The sequence below is a fragment of the Chlorocebus sabaeus genome, chromosome 10, assembly GCF_047675955.1.
Source record: "Chlorocebus sabaeus isolate Y175 chromosome 10, mChlSab1.0.hap1, whole genome shotgun sequence".
In the NCBI taxonomy this organism is placed as follows: domain Eukaryota; kingdom Metazoa; phylum Chordata; class Mammalia; order Primates; family Cercopithecidae; genus Chlorocebus; species Chlorocebus sabaeus.
The window spans coordinates 84,881,744-84,897,863 of NC_132913.1; the positions used below are offsets into that span (position 1 = coordinate 84,881,744).

At 40.6% G+C, this 16,120-nt stretch overlaps 1 protein-coding gene across 3 annotated transcripts; it reads left to right on the forward strand.

Annotated features, from left to right (window-relative positions):
• The first annotated feature begins 396 nt into the window (after positions 1–396).
• Positions 397–13,761, forward strand: MARS2 (methionyl-tRNA synthetase 2, mitochondrial). Of its 3 annotated transcripts, none has more exons than XR_012094261.1 (3): positions 397–2,257; positions 3,457–6,047; positions 6,164–13,761. XR_012094261.1 is itself a non-coding variant. In XM_073019894.1 (2 exons), exon 1 carries the CDS (start codon positions 452–454, stop codon positions 2,231–2,233), a length of 1,782 nt encoding a protein of 593 aa, XP_072875995.1. In that variant the 5' UTR covers positions 397–451; the 3' UTR covers positions 2,234–2,257; positions 3,457–13,761. The 3 variants fall into 3 exon arrangements, 1 of the variants encoding a protein (XP_072875995.1); XR_012094260.1 differs by having other exon boundaries at positions 3,457–3,583; positions 5,912–13,761; XM_073019894.1 differs by having other exon boundaries at positions 3,457–13,761.
• The last annotated feature ends 2,359 nt before the right edge of the window (positions 13,762–16,120 follow it).

Below are 16,120 nucleotides of genomic sequence, written 5' to 3' on the forward strand. Positions count from 1 at the left end.
CAGAGCCATATACTCTGTCTTGCAGTATGCCATCCACGGACCGGGTTTAGGCAAACGGCTGAATATAAAACTCTTGCCTACAAGCAGCTGAGCCTAGAGGGGGAACATTCATAAATATAAAATTACAATCCAAAGCAGGAAACACAGCATGTTATGCAAAGGCAAAGAGGTTCGTCTTCTTTCATAGCCTCTCCTAAACCCGGCGACTCTGAGCTATTTTCCTGGCAAGCCTCAGTCCGTTGGGGCCCTTGGGCGCCGCGGCTTAGGATGCGGAGGGCGCAGGCGCGGGTGGGGCGGGGCGGGGCGGGGCGGGGAGGGCGTTGAAGGCCCGCGCTCGGGGCCGAGTTTCACTGGTTTTCCGGTCGGAAGGGGCGGTGCGACCCGGCTGCGCATGCGCCTCTCACACGTGCTGTCAGAACACCGCCTCCTCCGCTTGCGGCCGGTTTGCACCATGCTGCGAAAGTCTGTCCTCCGGCTGCTAGGACGCACGGGGGCTAGTAGGCTCTCTCTCCTGGAGGACTTCGGCCCACGCTACTACAGTTCAGGCTCCCTCAGTGCCCGCGATGATGCTCGTGATGCGCGCGCCTACTTCACTACACCCATTTTCTACGTGAACGCGGCGCCGCACATCGGGCACCTGTACTCGGCACTACTGGCGGACGCCCTATGCCGCCACCGTCGCCTCCGAGGTCCCAGCACGGCCGCCACGCGATTCTCTACTGGTACTGATGAGCACGGGCTCAAGATTCAGCAGGCAGCAGCTACTGCGGGCCTGGCCCCGACCGAGCTATGCGACCGAGTCTCCAAGCATTTCCAGCAGCTTTTCCAGGAAGCCGGTATCTCCTGCACTGATTTCATCCGCACCACGGAGGCCCGGCACCGGGTGGCTGTGCAGCACTTCTGGGGGGTGCTTAAGTCCCGCGGTCTGCTCTACAAGGGCGTCTATGAAGGTTGGTATTGCGCCTCCGACGAGTGCTTCCTGCCTGAGGCCAAGGTCACCCGGCAGCTGGGCCCATTGGGGGATTCGTTTCCTGTATCTCTTGAGAGCGGGCATCCAGTCTCCTGGACCAAGGAAGAAAACTACATTTTCAGGCTTTCCCAGTTCCGGGAGCCACTCCAGCGGTGGCTGCGGGGCAACCCTCAGGCGATCACCCCCGAACCATTTCATCACGTAGTTCTTCAGTGGCTGGACGAGGAGCTGCCCGACCTGTCCGTGTCTCGCAGAAGTAGCCACTTGCACTGGGGCATTCCGGTGCCCGGGGATGATTCGCAGACCATCTATGTATGGCTGGATGCCCTGGTCAACTACCTCACTGTAATTGGCTACCCAAATGCTGAGTTCAAATCTTGGTGGCCGGCCACCTCTCATATCATAGGTAAGGACATTCTCAAATTCCATGCCATCTATTGGCCTGCCTTCCTCTTAGGGGCCGGCATGAGCCCGCCACAGCGCATCTATGTCCATTCCCACTGGACAGTCTGTGGCCAAAAGATGTCCAAGAGCTTGGGCAACGTGGTGGATCCTAGGACTTGCCTTAACCGCTATACTGTGGATGGCTTCCGCTACTTTCTCCTGCGGCAGGGCGTCCCCAACTGGGACTGTGACTACTATGATGAAAAGGTGGTTAAGTTGCTGAACTCCGAGTTGGCAGATGCCTTGGGAGGTCTCTTGAACCGATGCACTGCCAAAAGAATAAATCCTTCTGAGACCTACCCAGCCTTCTGCACTACCTGCTTCCCCAGTGAGCCAGGGTTGGTGGGGCCATCAGTTCGTGCTCAGGCAGAGGATTATGCTCTGGTGAGCTCAGTGGCCACTTTGCCAAAGCAGGTAGCAGACCACTATGATAACTTTCAGATATATAAGGCTCTAGAGGCCGTGTCCAGCTGTGTCCGGCAAACTAATGGTTTTGTCCAAAGGCATGCACCATGGAAGCTGAACTGGGAGAGCCCAGTGGATGCTCCCTGGCTGGGTACTGTGCTTCATGTGGCCTTGGAATGTTTGCGAGTCTTTGGGACTTTGCTGCAGCCTGTCACCCCAAGCCTAGCTGACAAGCTGCTGTCCAGGCTGGGGGTTTCTGCCTCAGAGAGGAATCTTGGAGAGCTCTATTTCTTGCCTCGATTCTATGGACATCCATGCCCTTTTGAAGGGAGGAGGCTGGGACCTGAAACTGGGCTTTTGTTTCCAAGACTAGACCCGTCCAGGACTTGGCTGGTGAAAGCCCACCGGACCTAGAAACTCAGTTCTTACTGGCTTGTGGTAAAAAAGCAGATGTGTTACTTTTTTATTTCTCATTTTCAGGGAACTTACACTAGTATTTTTTAAAGTTTGGAATCAAATGAGCACATAAGCTCTGTCCCTGTGAAAAGAGGTTTGTAGGCTTTCAGGTGCCTACTCCTATTCTTCATTTCTCTGTGACCATTGATCATTGTCCTTTGTGCATTGTGTGTCTAAGATGTCTTCAGGGGAAAGATGGGTAAGAGACAGTGTTGCTAATGCTGTTCTTTCTTTGTGCCTCCTTCCAAACCACAGTTGTTTGCCCAAGCTACCTCTCATGGCTTGTTTTTCATTGGCCTGGTCTCTGCTTCTCAGGCTAATTAGTGGAGTCACTCCTTTCATTGAGGGTCAGGGTTGGAGGCCCCTTACCGGGGCTTTTACAGGGGGATCCTACCTTGTTACACATGTTGGGTTTCCTGATAAAAAGAGAGTATTTTATTAAACCTTTGAACTAGTGTCCTAGACCAGATGATTTTTGCCCATGTGCATCCCCATTTAAATCCCTACAACTAAGGCTCCCAGCTTTAATAGTCCAGCAGTTGGGTTGTGTAACATCACACTTCAACCAGTAGATGGCTCTAGTTTCACACATTTAATTACTAAAGATTGATGTTTCAGAATATTTAGAATAAATTCGTTTTCTGCTTTCTAATTTTGCAGATCTTTACATTTTTATTGCTTTTCTTAAAATAAGGGATAGCTTTGCAACCACTATTGTTTTAATGGAAAGCAAAAAACCCCCCAAACATCAGAATCCTCGTTCTTTTTCAGACTACTGAAAAATGACATTTACTCTGTTAAATGTTTAATAAATGAATAAGTAAATATATCAAGTGGTTTATATAATAAATTATAAAACTCGAGGCATTTGGTATGTTAAAAATTTTAAGATTTAATATGATTTAAAAATTTGTAAATAGTTCAAAAGGGCAATGTTTTCTTTAAATTTCTTAAAGTCTTAATTTTGTTATCCATGTACATAATTTACCTCATGATTTCTTTTGACCAATCAGGATCTATAACACAATATAGAAATTGTGTAATAATTATTATAAATGTTAATACACTTAACTTTCAAGTAATTTTAACTGATTATTTCTTTTGCTCTTTTAACTTAAGTTATTAAAGTTTAAAAGTTTGTAAGTACCTTATTCAGATCTGTTCTGTTGCATTCGTTGAAGGTGATGGTGAAAGGAGGAACTGACCAATGCTTCAGGAATCTCAAACTGGATTTAGGAATCTCTCTAAGGCTCCATCCGAGAACATCACAGAGAAGATGTTAGCAATTTATACAGTGACTCCAACATAGTAAGCCACAGTTATGTCTCATAGGTGATTAGACAGCTGGGCCAAAGTTCAAAAGGAGAACTTGCCTTGGAATACATTCTAAGTATGGTGGCAAGTAGAGAGGGCCCACAGTGAAGTAAACTATTGTACTGGTAGTTCCCCTGGATTTATTCTAGGTGCCACCATTCAGTTCCAGTTTCCATTTATTAATCAGCAAAATGAGGAATTTTTTGTTGGTGGAATGTTGTTTAGAAGAGAATGCTTGAAGGCTTTCTAAAGGTGGAAGGACTGTTTCCACAAATGTTCCTTGAGACCCTTCTTGTTATTAAGTCTGGGCTTTCCACATGACATGTTCAAGTTAACTGCTGGGGTTATTAGCACAGACTACTAGGGCATAGGATGTAGGAGTGTAGTATCTCCTATAGGTGGATAGAGCAGAGAGTGGAAAAAGATAACATGTATTTACATGGATGAAGGAAAACATATTTGAAAACCAGTGAGATGATAACCTCTGCCTTTGAAGTGCTCTTATAGCAGTGTTACAGTTCCTACCATGGATGGAGACAGTGTCTTCCACTTGAATGATCTTTCCTATAGCCTAGTGCTGGTCAATACATGGACCTTTGCTTGCTGGAGGGTGTCAGTGGAATTCTTTTAGTGTAGTCTGTCATTTGTGCAGGCACTTAGCTGGCTACCTGGATATTTGTGATACTGGAGGACACAAGAACATAGGGGAACCAGATAGGACACGGTGTAATTATTACAAAGACAGGATATTTTAAATGGAGGAATGTGTGGTAAATTGGATCTGACTTCTGTGGTGATACTGAAGATGAACCAGTTGGATTCTCTGTAGGAGGCACAATAGATACAGCAAATATTCTTTGAGTATTGAGTGATGTGTTTGAGTTGATCCAGCAGTTTAAGAATAGCAAATGGAGAACAGGTGAAAACTGGAGGAGATGTACTTCCAAGAGGGGGCATGCTAACCACTTTTGGTAGAAGATGATACACTTGTAGAATTCCCTACTCCAGCACTGTTAATACTTTATCTGGCATTTTCTGGATTCCTTCACCAGAAAGTAAGTGTCTTCCAGATACTACCCTTGAAGTTCTCCGATACTCATTTTGGTATGTTCCTGGAAGCAGTATTGCAGGAGGTGATAGAGCGCTGCCTAGATCAGGTATTCATGGATGTCACATTAGGAGAGTAATAAAAAGACGTCAACTCACTCAGCAGACTGTAATCCTCTGCGAAGTCATGTGAGAAGTGGGCAATGCATATTTTAAGTGGCACCATTGTATATTGGAGGGCTGTTTCACAAGTGAACTCATAGATTAGATACCTCAGAAGTCAGAAGACCTGTGGCTATAGGAAGGATCATAAGAAATATATATAATCTCTGATTTTATTGAAACCTCAGTTTATTCTGCATGTAGACCTCATTATTTCTCTTAAGAATCTGTGGACTTGTAGGGGCTATGAAGAGCCCAATAAATTGAATACTAAGTTGATGTCAGAGTACTTAAGAAGGGCCTAGGCTGGAACATGGGCCCTGGGACACTGGTCTTCCCCTTTCCCCCCACCCCTCAAGGTGGTCGTTCCTGTGATTAGGACTGAGCTCTTTAGCTCTGGGAAATGTCAAAACTGAAGTGAAACCAGTAGTTGGTCAGGTTGTGAGCCCTCAATGAGGATGACATCATCATGAAGTGAGACCTGGGTGCTGGTGGGTCCTTGCCTTGTCTTTTGTCAGAAAGTGAATATCAATGGACCTAAAAGGGTGTGGACATATTGACAGCCATTTGTCTATTTTTGCAGCAATGATTTACTAGTTCAGAGAGCTTGGGAGGAGCTAGGACACAGGGGTAACCAAGAGCACAGATTCTAGAAGAAAGTCCTTGAGTCTCTTGTATAACTAAGATAGTATAATATATGTAATTTCAGCACAACAAAACTCGTCCTGCCCCTTCCTCTTGCAGGAATTTTGGAGAGGATTGGTTAACTTATCAAGAGGAACACACCAAATTTGGAGGTTAATAATGGCAATAACCTAGGTTAATGGGAATTTTAACCTTTTAAGAAGAGTATCTTATTCTTTCTGGAGACAGGATAGGAGAAGCCCAGGTTAAGCTTCCTTCCTATGTCACCAATAACTACTTTGAGCAGAGGGGAAGGGACTAACCAGTTTAGAGGTGAAATTAGCTTCTTCTCTTTAGTAGGTAGTCTTGGGTTACCCAGAATAGATCCTGTGAATTAAAGGAACTACCTAGCAGGAAACAGTTGTCCATATTTAAATACTTTGTTTAGGATTGTATCACCATTAGTTTCTATTTACTTTTCATGATGAGGGATGGAAACTGGAAGGAACTACACACCAAGAGGATCTTCCTATGGCCCCGACAACTAGAAATAATATATCCTCTACCGTGCCTCTTCTGATGAGTACCACTTGGGAGGTTCAGCCATACCTGGATGTTCACCAAGGTAAGCAAAGCATAGTACATATGTTTCATCCTTGGCCTTGAGCTGAATTTCACCCCCTTAGCTAATGGCACAGTATACTCACCATGGATTTTAAAGTCCACTGCTCCTCACTTAAGAACAGGATGGTGGGAGGTGTCAAGATGTTTCAGGAAACCAAGTGTACCATCTACAAGAAGAAAATTAGAGCTCCAAGGAGAGATGAGCCGTGCCGTTGAGTCACTTCTGGATGAAACATCTGCAGAGGGCCTGACTCACTGGGTTAGCTGAAGGGACAGACCCAGGAGTAACTATGGAAATGGAGGATGCCACCTTTCTTAGATTATGATGTGGGAGAAATGGTACTAACACCTCTGTGCTACTGCTATTAAGGCCATGTCTTGTACATGTACTCCTCATTAGTTGAGAATCAATTGTTTATGGGATTTAACATGATGATGAAGCTTCAAAAACTAGATAATGATTGTTATAGCTTGGTATCATCATACTGTTCTCTTAATACATTCCATAAAAATATGACCAATTACACATTTTTTCCTGATTGTGTATTTTTGGAACACATTAAATAAAACAACTTCAGTAGTTTGGCTTCCTTTGAAACCAGTCTAGAAGCTTCTATTGGTTAAAAAGCTATAGATATTAAAAATATAAAGTTAATAAACATGGTATACATCTTAGGTTAATCACAAAATAATACAAATAGAATGTATTTCTTTCAAGCCAGATGAAAAGAGACGTGAAAGAAAACAACAGAAGCCAGGAAAGAACAATGCAATAGATGGCAGGGAGGAGAAAAAAGAGGCAAAGAAAAAGGAAAAATATTGTAAATAGCCCAAAATAAAATGGCAGAAATAAATACAAATATGTCAGTAATTGTAATAAAATAAAACTTCATGAGTCTTTTGTCAAAAGACAAAACTATTCAAAATTAAATTTAAAAAGCAATATATGTAGTTAAAAAGGATATACTTAAACATAGAAGAAACTAAGACATATGAAGAAACACTAGGCATATATTAAAAGAAAGCTGGTATAGCAATATTAATATTGCACAATCTATACGAGGGAGAAACCATTACTAAAAAAGTAGAATTTAATGTAAAAGTAATAATGCACCAAGTTACAATTATAAACTTGTATTACCTAACCACATAGCCTCAAAATGTAAAAAGCGAAGATTGAAAATTACAAGAAATGTTCAAGTCTATAAAAAAAAGGCCCACACGGTAAAAGTGTAACTCATACTAGACATTAGCATTTCAGTCTTTAATGCTTACTACTAAGTGTATCATCACTGCTAAATGTCGGAAAAAAAAATTAAGGCAGTCAAGGTTTTGTGACTCTAAAACTTTGTCTTTTTCCATCTATACCTGTGTGAAAATAACAGCTTGCTTTTTGAATATAACTGTCAGCCAAATATACCTATTCAATAGGTCCTTTCAGTGGGTTATTAAAAGGGGGGAATCACATGGCCATAATTTTGCCAAATTTTCTGTTAGTTCAGTAATAAGTTGAGGGGACAGAACCAACAGTTCTGTATTCCTTACTTGTGTTCTCTCATTTATTTTTCCCATCAGTGCCTTGAGGTACTCTTCCTGTGTTTAACCCATTTATGCCTGAGGTTGCAATTTTTTGAATGTTTGCAATCAGACCTTGGTGATGATCTTGATCTGTAGGATATAAAATAACCCCCACATGCTTGGCGTTCCAATAATGGAACACTAGGCATAAATGGGCTAATGAGAAACTGAGGTACAGTGATTAAGCAACTTGGCTAGGGTTATACAGCTTGTAAAAGAGAAGACCCTGGGACTCAATCTTGTGTTAATACCAAAGCCTTGGCGCCACCTTTAGTACCAACACCACAATCAGTCAATGTGTATATACTGAGGGCATTGTTTTAAGTATCGTGGGGAAGAGGAAGTAGTATAATGAGATTTAAAGATCTGAAGATGAAAAGTCCAAATAAGAACCTTGAACTGAAATACATCAGTTAGTGTTTCAAGATGAGGAATCAGTTTCTTGATAGCCAGATTATGAAACTGATGAGTGCCAAAATAGAAATTCAGAAAAATATACTTACCTTTATCATGAAATATGGTATATTTCACTTTTGCTTTTAGTATTTTCTTTTATATCCTAAACCTGCTTGTGTGTGCTGGTGCAAATTGTTAAAATTTTAAATAACTGTATAGTTCCTATTTTTGTTTGTCCTTATTTTCTTATTTTGTTTCTTAATTTTAGAACGATGTTACAATTTCTAGAATCCAGCAGTTCTCTAAGTGAAAGTATATAGTCATAAATTCATGAATCTAAGTATTTTTTAATGATATTTTACTAATTGTTTAAATACACATTTATCTCTGAACATGAAAGCATCAGTATTCATAAATTTTATTTGAATTAACTATTACAGTAACAAAGCCAGAGAATTTTACTAGAAGCCACAAACACTGAAACTTTTTCATACATAGTTTTAATACAAATGAACTTATTAATATGACATCCATTTATTAACAATTTAAGTTCTATGAATTTATCAAACATTTATTACTATATTCTTATATCTTTCCTAACAAGCCTGCAGAAACCAGATTAAATACCCTTGACTGTGGTTATTACCAAAGCAAATACCACCCCGTTAGCTAAAATGCCACAGATCGGATAATTCCTGGTGAATTATACACCTCATATCACAGTTGAGACAAGCTCTTATACCCCCAAACTAAGAGACTTTAGTATGAATTGCATAATGATTACACAATGCTGTATTTTACAGTTTTTTCTGTTTTTTCTATTTTGTTGGACATGATGTGTCTTTGAAGAACTGTGTTGAGTCTTTTTATATAGGTCTCTTAGCTATCATCTAAAATGTATTTAAAAAATATCAAAAGGCATTAAAGTTCTTGCTAACTTGGAAGGCCAGGAAGACCTATATTTTTATTCTATGTTTAAATAATTTTTTCAGGATTCTGTGTAAATGCAAGCAGTATAGTCCCATAGCAAAGCATGTATGCATGCTTTTTCATTTTTCATTTTTTTTTTGTATGGCAGGTTATGACTTTTTGACAGACTCAGATTGATAGATCATACAAAATGCCCTGATAGCATATTTAGATGACCTTTAAAGCTCACTTAAGGAATTTATAAAGACTTTCTCTTTCTTTTTTTTTTTTTTTTGAGATGGAGTCTCACTCTGTCGCCTAGGCTGGAGTGCAGTGGTGTGATCTCAGCTCACTGCACCCTCTGCCCCCGCCCCCCAGTTCAAGCAATTCTCCTGCTTCTGCCTCCTGAGTAGTTGGGATTACACCCCGCCCAGCTAATTTTTGTATTTTTAATAGAGATGGGGTTTCACCATCTTTGCCAGGCTGGTCTTGGATTCCTGACCTTGTAAGGTAAGCAAGGCCTCCCAAAGTCCTGGGATTACAGGCGTGAGCCACCACGCCTGGCTTATAAAGACTTTCATAAAGAGTCTTCAATTTTGGTAAATTGAAGTTACTGCATTAATTTTTTATATTTAAATTTCTATAAAGTTTATGTTACAGAAACATCCTATATTTTATGTAAAAAGCAAAACAGTACTGAGTTCTGTTTGATTTTATAAGTAATTACTGGAATATTATATCAAGTTAAAATGTTTAAGCAGCCTATTTATGGAAGAAAATTGTAAGTACTAACATAAGCAAATTTTTGAAAATATGTATATGGTTAATTGCATGAAAGCTGATGATTGCATTTTCATGCCATTTTAAGAGTTGAAAAAAGTTTTTTTTGGCTTGGCTATAAAGGAAATATTTTTAACATTCATTGTGATATTGTTTGACCGACTACAAAAAATAATAGTCCTCCAAGTAGTAAATTCTTTATTTAAATGTTACGTACATAACTGTCAGCCTCTAGAAGGTAGTTAATTCATAACAAATTTTAAATAAAACACTTTTGGTTGTAACTGATGTCCTAAAATTAGTTTTTTAGCTTAAGGAGAATATGTAGCACTTCTTTTTCCATAATCCATGGAGATGATCTAAAAGTGGAGCTATCAGCACTGGGGCATAAAACCAATATAAATGTATAACTGTGTAGCTATTCTAAAAACCTAAATCAGTATGATATCGAAAAAGAGGAAAAGTAGTGAAATTTTATTGCTTAACACAGAGAGAAGGGGACTAGCCAAGTTGAACCAAGTTATTACTGAAACCACATCATTGGTAAGTTGGCTGAGGTAGATGTTTAAATATTCAGTATGTGAAGGCAGGTAGGAAGGTGAGTCTGAGCTCAAGAGTTTTAAACAAACTGTCTAAACAGCTAGGGCACAAGCATGAAAATCTATTTGGTAAACACAGTGAGAAGTGACAACGTGCTAGCAGCCCTCGCTCGCTCTCGGCGCCTCCTCGGCTTCGGTGTCCACTCCGGCCCCTCTTGAGCAGCCCTTCAGCCTGCCACTGCACTGTGGGAGCCCCTCTGGGCTGGCCGAGGGCGGGCCGGCACCCTCTACTTGTGGGGAGGTGTGGAGGGAGAGGCTCGCACTGGAACCCGGGCTGTGCACGGTGCTCGCGGACTCGGCAGGCCCCGCACTCCGGAGCGGCCGGATGGCGCCGCCCGCCCCAGGCAGAGGGGCTTAGCACCCGGGCCAGAAGCTGCAGAGAGTGCGCTGGGTCCCCCACCACTGCGGCCGGCCGCCCGCACCACGTTGGAAAACTCGCTGGGCCTCGGCCGCCTCCCCGCGGGGCAGGGTTTGGGACTTGCAGCCTGCCATGCTGCAGCCCGCACCCCCACCGTGGGCTCCCGCATAGCCCAGCCTCCCCTACTGGGGCCACCCCTGGCTCCGCGGTCAGGTCCCATTGACGGCCCAAGAACTGAGGAGTGCAGGAGCGCAGGGGAGGACTAGCGGGCAACTCCGGCCCTGGGCACAGCACGGGACCCAGTAGGTGAAGCCAGCTGGGCTGCTGAGTCATGTGGAGACTGGGAGAACTTTTATGTGTACCTGGAGTATTGTAAATGCACCAATCAGCACTTTGTGTCTTGCTCAAGGATTGTAAATGCACCAATCAGAGCTCTGTGTCTAGCTAATCTTGTGGGGACTTGGAGAACTTTTGTGTCTAGCTGAAGGATTGTAAATGAACCAATCAGCACTCTGTGTCTAGCTCAAGGTTTGTAAACACACCAATCAGCACTCTGTCAAAATGGACCAATCAGCTCTCTGTGAAATGGACCAATCAGCGCTCTGTAAAATGGACCAATCAGCAGGATGTGGGTGGGGCCAGAAAAGGGAATAAAAGGAGGCAATGTATGCCAGCAGGAGAAACCAGCTCTGGTGTGGTGGAAGGTTTGGTGTTTTGTTTGTTTGCCATGAATTTTCCTACTGTTGATTGTTTGGTTTTGTGCTGCCTTTATGAGCTATAATACTCACCGAGGTGGTCTGCAGTTTTACTCTTGAGGTTAGGAAGACCAGGAACCCACCAAAAACAACGAACTGTTCCAGACGTACTGCTTTTATGAGCTGTAACACTCACTGCGAACGTCTGAGGCTTCACTCCTGAAGTCAGCAAGACCAGGTACCCACCAGAAGAAAGAAACTCTGGACACATGTGAACATGTGAAGGAACAAACTCCATACACACTATCTTTAAGAACTGTAACACTCACCATGAGGGTCTGTGACTTAACTCTTGAAGTCAGTGAGACCAAGAACCCATGAATTCTGGACACCATAACGTTGCTGCGTTTATTTTAATTTTTCCTTGGACACAAGGAAATAGACAACATTAGGATATTAAATATGTTACTGTAATTGAAAGCTATTCTCACAGACAGTTGGAAATAGTCTAAATAAAATAATGCTAACAGGTTAACCAAAGTCAGTATGTGGGTACCTATATGGGGCAGAAAAGATTTGTGTGTATTAGTATCTTTTGAAATATTTTGCATAATAGTGTAGATACTAAAAGATTTTAGGAAATTTATGTGTTGCTACAAATATATAAATGAATGTTGTGTAGCATTTTGGTACCAAATTAGACATGTTAAAAGCAAAGATGCTGAGTATGATTAGCAATGAATACGTACTGTACTAAAACCATCTCAAATTGTTAATGAATAAAATTATCCTTTAGATGTTTTCTCCAAAACATCAAAGGAAAAAAATATGCTTTTTAGTTATACTTTTTATATTTAGGAAACGTTTATATACTATCATTCTGTTTCACAACTATATGAGGTTAAAGATGAGAGTTTTGTCTCTATCTTTTTTTATAGCATGATTTATAAAAATGTTCATAATCAGAAGTTAAAGCATTGATCTTTTATAGTTATTAAAGCTATTTTTGCTAACATGGATATGTTACATTACAAAATAAGAGCCAAGTATCACAATTTAAGCCGAGTAAGTTTTTTGGGGGGAATACATTAATTTTCCTACCACCTCTGTTCTTCTGTACTTTGTATTTGGAGTGAGAAAGTAACATATAATCTCTGTAGAACTGAAGGAAAGTAATGTGGAAGCACATCAATACGTTTTGGTAAAGAGCCGATTGCCTAAAATAAGCTAAGAAAAACACTTCAATATCAGTGTTTTTTGAGTATACAATGACTCTCAAAATTTGCCGTGTGGAACAAAAATGCTTTGCTGTACACTTGAATAAGCCTGAATAATATAGGATTAACATGTATGTCGAAAACATCAGACAAGCTGAATATGAAATAGATTGTTTCATGGTATTTTGACTAGGGCTCTAATAACACTCTATTGTTCTACACAGCATGTTACTTTAAAAATAACTGGCTGGGTGCGGTGGCTCACGCGTGTAATCCCAGCACTTTTGGGAGGGTGAGGCAGGCAGATCACGAGGTCAGGAGATCAAGACCATCCTGGCTAAGACGGTGAAACCCTGTCTCTATTAAATATACAAAAAAATTAGCTGGGTGTGGTGACAGGTGCCTGTAGTCCCAGCTATTCTGGAGGCTGGGGCAGGAGGATGGCGTGAACCCGGGAGGGGGAGCTTGCAGTGAGCCGAGAGGGCGCCACTGCACTCTAGCCTGGGCAACAGAGCGAGACTCTTGTCTCAAAAAAATAAAATAATAAAATAAAATAAATAAAATAGTAAAAGCTGCAGAACTCAGGCCTGTAATCCCAGCACTTTGGGAGGCTGAGGCAGGCGGATCATCTGAGATCAGGAGTTTCAGACCAGCCTTGCCAACATGGTGAAACCCTGTCTATTAAAAATACAAAATTAGTAGGGCGTGAGGGCAGGCGCCTGTAATCCCAGCTACTCGGGAGGCTGAAGCAGGAAAATCGCTTGAACCCAGGAGGCAGAGGTTGCAGTGAGCCGAGATTGCGGCATGGCAATTCAGCCTGGGGGACAAGAGTGAGACTTCGTATCAGAACAAAACAAAACAAAAAACCAAAACAGAACAAAAAAACTGCAGAAAAAAAAATTAAATAGATGGAGTGGCCTTAGGGTGTGCCAAAATATTCTTTAATATAACTATGCCATTACATTTTATTCCTTAATCTAAATATTTGAGCTCAGAAACATTAGTACATTATCTTTTATGAGACAAGGTAAAATAAAATTACTTAAAGTTATTATTGGGTTATGTTCCTAATATGAGAAGATTTTTTATGTATAATTCTTATTCTTGCCCAACAGAAGGACAAATCAACTTTAGATGTTATAATGGATGTGAAATTAAAATAGTAAAATCCTAGTATTTCCTAGTATTGTGCAATCGAATTTTATTAAAGGCCAGAATAAATTTCCATGTAGTCAATGTAAATATTGCTTATTTATGTAACTTATTTTTATTGTTTTATTAATCTAATCTTCTATAAAAGGCGTATAGTGTTTTTAGAGAAGAAAGTTGGGATATATATTAAACAGGCAATATTTAAAGAAAAGTTACTGTGGCAATTATTTAATTTTAAAATGTTCTAGTTACAGTGGCATTTTTTAATTGTAAAAAGCTTCTCTAATTCTGTAAAAGCAGGCAATCATAGCTTCTTTGTATTTAAAAGGTGAAATATGCGTGGTGGCTCTTGCCTGTCCATCGTGGCTAACACGGTGAAACCCCGTCTCTACTAAAAATACACACACACACACACACACACACACACACACACACACACACAAATTAGCCAGGCGTGGTGGCGGGCGCCTGTAGTCCCAGCTACTCCGGAGGCTGAGGCAGGAGAATGGCATGAACCCGGGAGGCGCAGCTTGCAGTGAGCAGAGATCGGGCCACTGCACTCCAGCCTGGGGAACAAAGCGAGAGTGTGTCTCAAAAAAAAAAAAAAAAAAAAAAAAAAAAAGGTGAAATATGTAAATTTGATTCAGTTAAGGTTAATGTTTTAAAAGCTTGGAAACCTCACAAACTAAGATCTGAATGAAAGATAAAGAGGAATATTGACAGTGTCACTATGTTATAGGAAGAAATATGTATTGAATCTAACATGATATATGCAGTGAATGCTTATACTTATTAAGATACCTTAAGGGGCCGGACGCGGTGGCTCACGCCTGTAATCCCAGCACTTTGGGAGGCTGAGGCGGGCAGATCACGAGGTCGGAAATCGAGACCATCCTGGTTAACACGCTGAAACCCTGTCTCTAGCAAAAATAGAAAAAAATTAGCCAGGTGTGGTGGGGGGGCGCCTGTAGTCCCAGCTACTCGGGAGGCTGAGGCAGGAGAATGGCATGAACCCGGGAGGTGGAGCTTGCAGTGAGCCGAGATTGTGGCATTGTACTCTGGTCTGGGCTACAGAGCCAGACTCCATCTCAAAAATAAATAAATAAATAAATATCTCTACTAAAAAATACAAAAAAAACTAGCCGGGCAAGGTGGCGGGCGCCTGTAGTCCCAGCTACTCCGGAGGCTGAGGCAGGAGAATGGCGTAAACCCGGGAGTCAGAGCTTGCAGTGAGCTGAGATCTGGCCACTGCACTCCAGCCTGGGCAACAGAGCAAGACTCTGTCTCAAAAAAAAAAAAAATAAAAAATAAATAAATAAATAAATAAATAAATAAAGATGCCATAAGGAATAAGGATCTTTATACTTCATGTATGGATGGCCAAAGAGGGCCAAAAATAGATATGGAGATGATCCAGATAATCATTAAGTATATTTAAGAATAGTGTCAATTTTGGCCATTGTAATTGGTATAAAATAAAAATATGACAGATTTCTGGATATTTTATATATATACAGATTATATTTTATAGATAGTTTGCCAACATTTCTAATATAAACTTAAGAGTTTGAAATGTTTCATCAAAACATTTAATACATGTAAAATATACACAAACTTAAATGCAGTAAAATCAAAATAATGTAGAAACTAGAATCTACTTGACATATCTCCCTAGCAAGATAGTGTTTTTTTTTTTTTAACTGTAATATATTATACAAATGGTCTGTTGCTACGCATATTCTGTACATGCCATGGCTATGTCTACAAATATGAAACAGCTGGAATAAAATGGAAAAATCTAAACACCAAAGATGTTTTTATGTGGTTCTATATGAAATTATCATGTTGACAAAATAGCTAGATAATAACTAAATTTTTCAAACTCAAGATTTTTGTTGTCTTATAGTGTAACCTTTGTTCTATTTGTTACAGATTATAAGTCTATGTTACTTAAGTGTGTGAATGAAAAAGGAAACATTTAGTTTATCCTGCACCTCCAATGTTCTGGTTACTAAGATTTCTTTAATTCTCTTATAAAAGCAAAAACATTTAACCTTAAGCACATCCAAACCCTCATATTTGTTACCAGATCACATTTAGAGCTAGTTGTTTTTTATTATTGGACAAAATAGTTACCCAAGATTCTACTTAACAGAATCAGTAGATGAAGGTGGAGTAAGAATTGATTCCTCTGCTCTGAAATCTTTTCTAGGATGAAAGTGTGGGCTTTGAGAATATCAAGGTTTCAAACCTACAGAAGATGGCTGAGAAAAGCTTCTCACAGAATGTAACCTTGGTTCCTATTAAGAGATTTAAAGAAAATTAAGGTTTTAATGCATTTTAAATGGCTCTAATTTTATAATTACTTCAGGGAAATATTGAAAAAATCA

Coding starts and splice junctions, on each gene's coding strand:
- MARS2 (XM_073019894.1), top strand. CDS start 452: ATGCTGCGAAAGTCTGTCCTCCGGCTGCTAGGACGCACGGGGGCTAGT.